General features: G+C 26.8%; 1 protein-coding gene across 2 annotated transcripts in view; it reads right to left on the minus strand.

Moving 5' to 3' along the window:
• LOC111635047 overlaps nucleotides 1–8,930 on the minus strand; it is a 57,761-nt gene extending 48,831 nt beyond the window's left edge. Inside the window, exon 1 of one of the 2 annotated variants that reach the window (XM_023379897.1) lies at nucleotides 8,867–8,930. In XM_023379897.1, coding sequence (XP_023235665.1) covers nucleotides 8,867–8,876 — 10 coding nt within the window. In that variant the 5' untranslated portion in view covers nucleotides 8,877–8,930. Of the gene's footprint in view, nucleotides 1–716; nucleotides 897–8,866 lie in introns of those variants that run through there. The other variant, XM_023379896.1, reaches the window with a different exon arrangement.
• Between the last annotated feature and the right edge of the window lie 1,334 nt (nucleotides 8,931–10,264).

Raw genomic sequence — 10,264 nt, forward strand, 5'->3', positions numbered from 1 at the left:
CCTGACATTTGTCATAGATACCAATGAAAAAAATGCTCATTATGTAAAGATGATCAATTGTTACAATGATTGTGTACTAATGATTGTTACAAAAAAAAAACAGTTTCCACTGTATATTGTTCTAAAAACAAGTCTATTATAAAAACATTTCTATATATAAACATTACTTCTATATTTGATCAAAAAGTGGACATTATTTTTAGTTTATTTTTAAGCAATTTTGAAATTAATAAATCCACATTTCTGAAGTAATATTATATAATTAATTAATAATATATGACAATGATAACTTTTCATGTCTTTTGTTTCTAATATTATTTCAGATTTAACGTTAACATAACATTATGTTATGAAGAATTTGCAAATTTATACTATTACAAATTTACAATAATTTTATAATATGATTTATACAAGATTTATGATTTAGTTTCTTAAACGTTTTAATGATAAAACTATGCATTATAATTAAACTTTCAAATGTCTATAAAAATAAATTTAATTAAATATAATTTTCATTGGATCTTAATATTTAAATTTTATTTCAAATTAACATATTGTATAGTATGTGAAAAAATTCATTCTGAATTCCATGAGAAAAAAATTATATATCTCTAAAAACAAAAATGTTAATCTATTAAATAACATTATAAAAAATTTTTGAAAACCTCTTACAAGGTAATCAAATAATTAGAAAAAAAAACAAAAATTATTCTTACAAAACGAAGAGTCTGATGAACAATGATTACTATCTTTGTTGTGATCTGTACTATTATTTATTTGGCAATAACTTGAGTCTAATGGCACAAGAGAAACATATAACTGTTTATTCATATCTGAAAATAAAGGGAAAGTACTTTTATAGTAAAACATTTTTAGTATATTTAATTGAATTAAAACTTTTTCTGAATTTAATTGGTCTTGAGAATATTTTTTCTTCTTGATAAATATAAATTTTTATCATCAGATTTCTTCTTACAATCACAAGACCAATCTTTAAAAGATTTATTTTGCTAAATAAAAATAAAAATTAGCATATTGTTCACCTTCAAAATATAAATTAACAAATTCAGAATATATATGATGCTTTTGGATAATTTAAATAAATGTTTTTTCTCTTAATTAAATCTTTACTGCATTCTTAAAGATTATTATAATAAGATAAAAAATACATAAATTTAATGAAAATTTGCCATTTATTTTAAAACTCAATTTTGATTTATATTAAATATCATATTTTCATAAAGTATCATGTAAGTTACTTGAAATGTTTTAATTTTCTTTTATACATATTTAATTTTTTGTAATGATTTTATTTATAACACAAAATTATCATTATATAAAACTGAAAATGTAATTTTAACAATGAAAACAAAAATGTATATTTATTTTTTCATTTATGCAAGACTTTCGTTATTTTTAATAATGTTTAATAAACATCTATTTTAAGTTTTAAATTTTCACTGAATAATAAAATTTTCTTTAAAAATTAAGACGTAGTCGCTTCCAAAAATTCTTGGGTGATCATCATATTTCTTTTAAATGTTCCTTAGTTAAAAGAAATATGATGATCACCCAAGAATTTTTGGAAGCGACTATGTCTTAATTTTNTTTAGTTTATTTTTAAGCAATTTTGAAATTAATAAATCCACATTTCTGAAGTAATATTATATAATTAATTAATAATATATGACAATGATAACTTTTCATGTCTTTTGTTTCTAATATTATTTCAGATTTAACGTTAACATAACATTATGTTATGAAGAATTTGCAAATTTATACTATTACAAATTTACAATAATTTTATAATATGATTTATACAAGATTTATGATTTAGTTTCTTAAACGTTTTAATGATAAAACTATGCATTATAATTAAACTTTCAAATGTCTATAAAAATAAATTTAATTAAATATAATTTTCATTGGATCTTAATATTTAAATTTTATTTCAAATTAACATATTGTATAGTATGTGAAAAAATTCATTCTGAATTCCATGAGAAAAAAATTATATATCTCTAAAAACAAAAATGTTAATCTATTAAATAACATTATAAAAAATTTTTGAAAACCTCTTACAAGGTAATCAAATAATTAGAAAAAAAAACAAAAATTATTCTTACAAAACGAAGAGTCTGATGAACAATGATTACTATCTTTGTTGTGATCTGTACTATTATTTATTTGGCAATAACTTGAGTCTAATGGCACAAGAGAAACATATAACTGTTTATTCATATCTGAAAATAAAGGGAAAGTACTTTTATAGTAAAACATTTTTAGTATATTTAATTGAATTAAAACTTTTTCTGAATTTAATTGGTCTTGAGAATATTTTTTCTTCTTGATAAATATAAATTTTTATCATCAGATTTCTTCTTACAATCACAAGACCAATCTTTAAAAGATTTATTTTGCTAAATAAAAATAAAAATTAGCATATTGTTCACCTTCAAAATATAAATTAACAAATTCAGAATATATATGATGCTTTTGGATAATTTAAATAAATGTTTTTTCTCTTAATTAAATCTTTACTGCATTCTTAAAGATTATTATAATAAGATAAAAAATACATAAATTTAATGAAAATTTGCCATTTATTTTAAAACTCAATTTTGATTTATATTAAATATCATATTTTCATAAAGTATCATGTAAGTTACTTGAAATGTTTTAATTTTCTTTTATACATATTTAATTTTTTGTAATGATTTTATTTATAACACAAAATTATCATTATATAAAACTGAAAATGTAATTTTAACAATGAAAACAAAAATGTATATTTATTTTTTCATTTATGCAAGACTTTCGTTATTTTTAATAATGTTTAATAAACATCTATTTTAAGTTTTAAATTTTCACTGAATAATAAAATTTTCTTTAAAAATTAAGACGTAGTCGCTTCCAAAAATTCTTGGGTGATCATCATATTTCTTTTAAATGTTCCTTAGTTAAAAGAAATATGATGATCACCCAAGAATTTTTGGAAGCGACTATGTCTTAATTTTTAAAGAAAATTTTATCATCCAGCAAAAATTTAAAACTTAAAATTTAATAATAATTCACTGGCAGAGGGAGGATAGAAGATAATCTACGTTAAACAGCGCAAATTTCCAGTAGATATAAAGAAACTCCCGAATGGAGAAGGATGAAATAAGAAAGACGTCATAAGATCATCAAATCCAATTTTAAAAAAATTATTACTTTTTAATTGGTTTTTTCTATGTTTTAAGGAACTTTTTCCAGGACGGCCACGTAGCCTAAAAAGGAAGGTCGGGTCATCTGAAGTTTTTACTAAGGAACATTTAAAAGAAATATGATGATCACCCAAGAATTTTTGGAAGCGACTACGTCTTAATTTTTAAAGAAACATCTATTTTGATATAACAAAATTTCAAATAAATATAAAATACTAATCATGTAATACAATCAAATAAAAATATCTTATTTTATTTGATTTTTCATTGAATTTAAAATATTTTTAAACCTTATTTTTACGATATTTATACAAAAATAAGCTGCACTTTAGTTTTTAAATCATGCTTCTGAAAAAAATAGTTTTTGGTCTATTGTAAGTTACACTTGAATATGATGTACAGTGGATGATCAGTTAACAAACAAATTGATAACAAACACTTTTGCGAAAGATTTTTATGTTTGGATAACAAACACCTTACAGAACAAACACAAGAAGTGACGTAAAATAATGAACACTGATTGTCTTCCCTTGTCTTCAGGCAACAATTCGAAACTTTTTGAAGTGCAGGAGATGTCGACATCAACGCTCAACCCAGTATATACTGATCGAATAGTATTCCTTCAAACTTTGAAACTCTCCCTTGTAATTCCAGCCTTTTATTTTTCTGACAAAACAATTCTTTTATGTATTCGCAAGACTGTCGGGTAGGCACTCGTTAAGTTTTGCATCTGTTTTTCTTTTTGAAAGGTGAGAGTATAATAGCAAAGGTAGAGAGTGGGTAGATGTCTGATGTCTGTTGTTGCTGGGCAGTATGGCTTGAACATGTCTACAGTAGGCTGCAGTTCAATCTTATCTAAGAAAGATACTATATTATCAAGAAGACTCAAGAAGCTTAAGGAGTAACAAAACACAACTGAAAAATAAAGAACATTGAAGAGCTCATAATGGAATCTGAAACAGATCTGACGACAAAAGAATGCCAAGAACTCTTAAATGAAGAACACCAAAAACTCGGAGAGATATCTTTTCTTCTGAAAAAGAGAATTAATGTCGATATCTGCTATTAAACATTTTTTTGAAGAAGTGGGATGATGTCAGAACGATGTTCTCAGAATGGCATCCAAACCAGGTTGAGGTTAACAGGCTTAGGGATCTCTACAATTACAATGCTATTAATTACTTCTGAAAAATCTTAAAGAAGAGAGAAAGGCAATTGACATTAAACAGATTCTTTAACCCCCACAAATGGAAAAAAATATGACTAATAAAAATGGAAAAATGTGTATATATGTATTTTTATTATTACATATAAATAAACATACTGCAANTTTAATTTTATGTATATTGTTCTCTGTAAGATTGGTTTTGATTCAAAAAAAGCTTTAAATCATTTAAATTTGATGTAGTGAGTGATTAGTTCTCTCAATTATTTTGGTGATAGAATGCTACCTTGAACATGACAGCTTCTATGGCCTGCAAAATTGATGATGATAATAGTAGTGAAGATTATCATCTTTTATGTATATTTTTTTATATTTTCTTAAAGATTAAAGGTGTATTTTAGCTATTTGACAGCAATACCAACTTCTGTTAAATTGCTAATCGGTTAATTGACTAATAAAAATGGAAAAATGTGTATATATGTATTTTTATTATTACATATAAATAAACATACTGTAGTAAGAAAGTATATATTTTTTTATATTTTCTGGTCTCCAGTCTCCAGAATGAATTAATCAAATTCCCATAAAAACCTATGGTAAATTGATAATCGGTTAATTAATTAATGAACAATTCAGATAATGAGCAAAGTCTTGGAACAGATTATGTTCGTTAACCGATCACCCACTGTACTTTTGCATGCTTCTGTAGCCCAGACATAATTTCACCATCAAATGCAACTTTTCACATGCTAATTTCATTGATGCTTTTGTCTTTTCTTTTTGTTTGTGTGATTTGACATGCTGAATTTAGCAGAAGACAAACATAAGCATGTTTTTACACAGCTAAATACAAGTAAAAAGTAGTGATATAACGAATATTCAGTTACTATTCAGTATTCGACCTATTTGGCCTATTTTTCGCTATTTGGCCGAATACCGAATACCTAAAGACAGGAGTAAGAAATAACAAAAACACAGTAAATTAATCATTTTGGTATTTAGATTTAATGTTGTCAGGTTAGTGTTGTTTGTTTATATTTATTTATAACTTATAACATGCCAGAAATTTAAAAAAATAATAATATTAGTCACGTGTATTCACAATTTATAATTACAAAGATCAGCACATGTACACACCTATTCATTCGAGAATCATCACACACATGTGAGGGTCTGACCCTGCCTATCCTTTTTAAGTGCACATCTTTGCTCTTTCCTTTCTCTTTCCTCCATCTCTGTAGTCCACATATGCCTATGCATACATCATAATACGCGCTCATGATATTTTCGATTCATCACTTTTCCGTCGTAGTTTTTCCATTTTATAATTACGTGACTCATAGCCTGGTGATAACAGAGAAAAGCGACAAATAGGACGTCGGTGTATGTCACAGTTATGATTTCACAGATTCGAGACAGCTTGGTAGCCTGAACGATCCCAGGCTTTCGCCCGTGCACGCTAAGTGACTTTCATTACAAGCATTTAGCTTTCTGAAGTCTATGACAACAATTGTTTGGCATTGACAGCTGCAAATTTTGTGCCAATAAGCTGCTTCGACTTGTTCGATTATGTTATCAACTCAATTTCATATTTATTTTCACATTTTCACTTCGCGGTCCTTCTCTGTTCTTTTTCCGTTATTTACACATGTAGGTCATTTCATTGTTATTCACATTTGATATCATCATTTATCGCATACTGCCATGATGCTCTTGTCTGTCCACTACAACTGTCAAGAATTAATGCGTTTGGCAAAGCATAGTGACAGCGGGCCAATAGAGAGCAGGGTCCTTGCCATAATGAGGTTTGTGCGGCAATTTTCGTATGTGCGTTAATCAAGCCGAATAGTTTGGCCAAATATTTGGCTATTTGGCCATGCTCCTGGTTGAATATTTGGTATTCGGCCTTAGGCCAAATATACTATTCGTTGCAACATTAGTAAAAAGTCATCTTTGCTGTGTAGAAAATCAGGAATAGGGCAGCTGTATGACAATTTGATTGTCAACAAATCCAAAGCTGGCACTACTAAAATCTAAACCAAATCATCAAGTTTTTCATTGCCCAAAAAAGGGCCTTCTTCCAGAACTGGAGAAAGAAGTGATAGAGTACATTTGGTAAACATTTGGATTTGTGTATGAAAAGTATCAGAATTAGCCTTAAAGCATTTGAAGTTGCTAACAAGCAGAAGTTGGGTAGACATATTCATGAAGAAACAAGGATTATCACAAGGACAATTCATTTTCATTACACAGAAACTTCTAGTAGACTTTCAGAATAAGTTCATGAATTTCCAGAGATACATAATTAATCTCCAAGAAGGGGATCCTTTTGGTTAGACAGATCAGTGATGCCAATGAGATTCCAATTTGGTTCAGCATCCAAGAACTTATATGATAAATTACACTGGCAAAAAAACAAATCACATTGAAAACTACTCATTATGAGAAACACTGGATAACAGTTATGCCAGTTATGAAAGTATACAGACAGAAGCTATATCCTTATCTTCAAGAGGAATAATGTACCAAAGGAAAAAGACAGAAACAGATTCCCATCAGGGGTCAACATTTCAACATTTGAGCATAAGAGAAGAGATGGATGAATGGATGACAGAACAACTGATGGCGAATTGGCTGTGGACAGTTTGGATGACATTCTGGAATTCTTTGGTTTCCATCAATGCTTATGTTAGATGCTTTCAGACAGCACTTTATTGATGAGGTAAAAAGTGAAATTAGGAAGCAAAAAGCCAAACTGATAGTGATCCAAGGAATGGCATTAGTGTTGTAGACACTCAACATTAGTATCAACAAACCATTCAAAGCCAATGTGACAAGCAGTATGAGATTGCCTAGAAAATGCACATGAAATGCTGACACCTTCAAGGCCACATGGGATCAAGTGAATGAATCCATAGTCATTAGGTCATTCAAGAAATGCTGAATCAGCAATGCCTTGATTGGAAGTGAAGACAATACTTTGTGGGAAAATTATTCAGATGACAAAGATTATAAGAATAATGAAGAATCTTCTTCTGAATGGGAACATACAGTACTAGTAATGCTGAGCATACCACTAACACCTGTGACTCTGAGTATACCCACAGTGAAACAAAGTACTTTGTCAGAATATACAGCAAAATATGGTAACTAATTCTATGCTTTAACATTGTGTTTTTCAACATTTTTTATCTTACAGCACACTCAAACCTATAATTAAATTTCTGCAGCAAAAATTTACGCAGAAAAAATCACATGATTTAAAGTTTTGTAAACATTCTATCATCATATTACATGCCGCTTAACCTAATTCTTTTTGTCTATTATTTTTTGTGAATTAAATAAAACAGTATTTTTATCCCTTAAAATAGCATCACATTACAACAATAGTTATTTTAATTAATAATTTTCATTTACATAAGAAAATCAATTACCCTTAAGTCTTAATTTGCATTTAAAAGTGGCATGATAATTGCCTTTAGAAACCTGCCCAATGTCTTGCTATTTCTAAGTTAAAATAATTTGAACTAAATATGGACAATTATAGATACATTTTTGATTTAAAAGAAATTTTATTTTAAATGAAATAACCAAGTGTTATGCACATATAATTTTTAAAAGATTTTTTATTTAGTATTTAATTAAAACATCTTTAAATTTGAGAACTGATTACTGATTACACAAAGTTCAAAGATTTTTGAACTAAATCAACATAGCATTATATTTCTAATTAGACAGTTATGTAACAATATACTGTATTTACATGAAAATAAGCTGCATTTTTTTTACGAATTTTAAGAATCTAAAGTTGGGTTGCAGCTTACATTTGGCTGTGGCTTATTTTTGGAAGCAAAAATGGAAAACAAAAACTTTCCATACTTCCTTCTGGATGTCAAAGATGTTTGGCACATTTGGCCATTGCTATAGTGGGCTTGGCTGAGTCTGTAATAGATAGTAATTAGGCTTTCTTAGATACATGTCTTAATACCTGCAGAGTGGAAAAGGTCAAAAAAGTAAAAAACTGCAAATGCTTTATTCATAACTTATTTAAGCAATTTACAGTAACTGTAGTATATACTACAGTAGTGTTTTCAACTGGTGTGCTACAAAAATTTTTGAAGGTTATTAAATAAATTATTTTCAAAAGAAGCCCAAAGAACAATAAGTGTATATGTATGTCAAAATTAACACCTCTTTAAATTGATTATACGAGTTTTCCATTGTTATAATAAATAAATGTATACATAATGCATTAAAAATATATATATTCATAAGCAAAATTACATATGCATAACACTGGGTTATTTCATTTAAAAGCAAATTAATAAATTAAATAATTTAAAGAATCAATCCCTATCTTCGAATATAGTTAATAATAAAGAAGAAAGCACACATGTGACAATACCGATCCTGCATCTATCATTGTTTACTGTTGGCCGCTGCAGCAAGGCAAGCTCTTTTCTTATTTAATTTGTTAATAAAACAAATGACTAACCTGTGTTCATTGTTCTCAAATACAAAATACCAAATGTTCAAGTTAAGAAGTAAAAATAACAAATNGGCAAATACATAAAAAAATTACTAAATTCTTCTTGCACATCTACGTTACTGTCACTTAATTTAAGAACACAGACTTCATAGCATCTTTTCAATATGTTTTCAGGCAATGATGATGCAGAACCTTTTACTAATGTTTGCAGAACTCCACAGCATGCTTTAGTTAATAATGGATCAGTGGTATATGCTAGATGTAAGATACTATCAATCATTTCAGATATCTCTGATGTTCTAGATATTTTTGATAAATGGTGTTGTATATTTTCAAAAACTTCTTGACTCCAATGAATACCTAATAATCTAGATTAAGAAATTATTTTAAATAAGAAAATTATAGACATTGGGCAGGTTTCTAAAGGCAATTATGGCATCATTAATCATGCCACTTTTAAATGCAAATTGAGACTTAATATAATATAATCTCCTAAATAAACTAAACATATTTTTATAAAATATTACAATAATTTGCAAAGTATGATAACTTTTAAAGAACTTTTCTCAGAATTGTCTTCAGTGATATCTAAAAATTTGAAAGATATTTCCTCAAAACATCTGAATAAAATTAGTACTGAATTTGTACTCTTAAAAATATTTAAATGTCATTCCTAGCAGCATTAAAATTAAAAATTTTTTAGTAAAGAATAAGAAGTTTCATATAAAAAAGACTTCATAAGGTTAACCATTTTAAATCTAATGTAAATCATAAATCCATCAGATTTAATTTATATTCTTGCATATTCATGAATATTAAATAACAAAATTATCCTGTTAAAATTTACAAAAATTGCTTCATCTGCTAAATAATTATATCTATTGATTATTTTATTGGCATTTTACCAAACACTCAAAATATCACATTTTTCTTTTTAAATAACTTTTAAAACTATTTACTAAAGTATTTCTTTCCTATGCATTCTAGGAAATATGCCAAAGTTTCAAGTTCTTGCAAACTTCAACCTTTTAGATGTTACAGAAGACAGCATTGAGTATAGGCTACTTATACAACAATGGAATTAATTAATTTAAGCTAATTATTTCTAATGCATTTTAATTAAAAACAAATCAAGTAGCAATTATTAACTAAGTAATATATTAGACAATTTTCAAAAACATTTATTCAAAATTTGTCCAATTAATCTCTAAGAAAATAACTATAATAATAATTATTACTTTTTAAATTAACAATTTAAGAGTTTGGAACAGAAAATGGAAATAAAGATAAATGTAGCAATATAATAAATAAAAAATGAAATATATATAATCTATAAAAATTAATCTATAAAAAAATAGAAGCCATATTATATTTAAACATTTAACTTATTAACTTTCAACAATA

Source organism: Centruroides sculpturatus, unplaced genomic scaffold (genome assembly GCF_000671375.1).
Source record: "Centruroides sculpturatus isolate CEXI.00-Female unplaced genomic scaffold, Cexi_2.0 scaffold795, whole genome shotgun sequence".
Lineage (NCBI taxonomy): Eukaryota > Metazoa > Arthropoda > Arachnida > Scorpiones > Buthidae > Centruroides > Centruroides sculpturatus.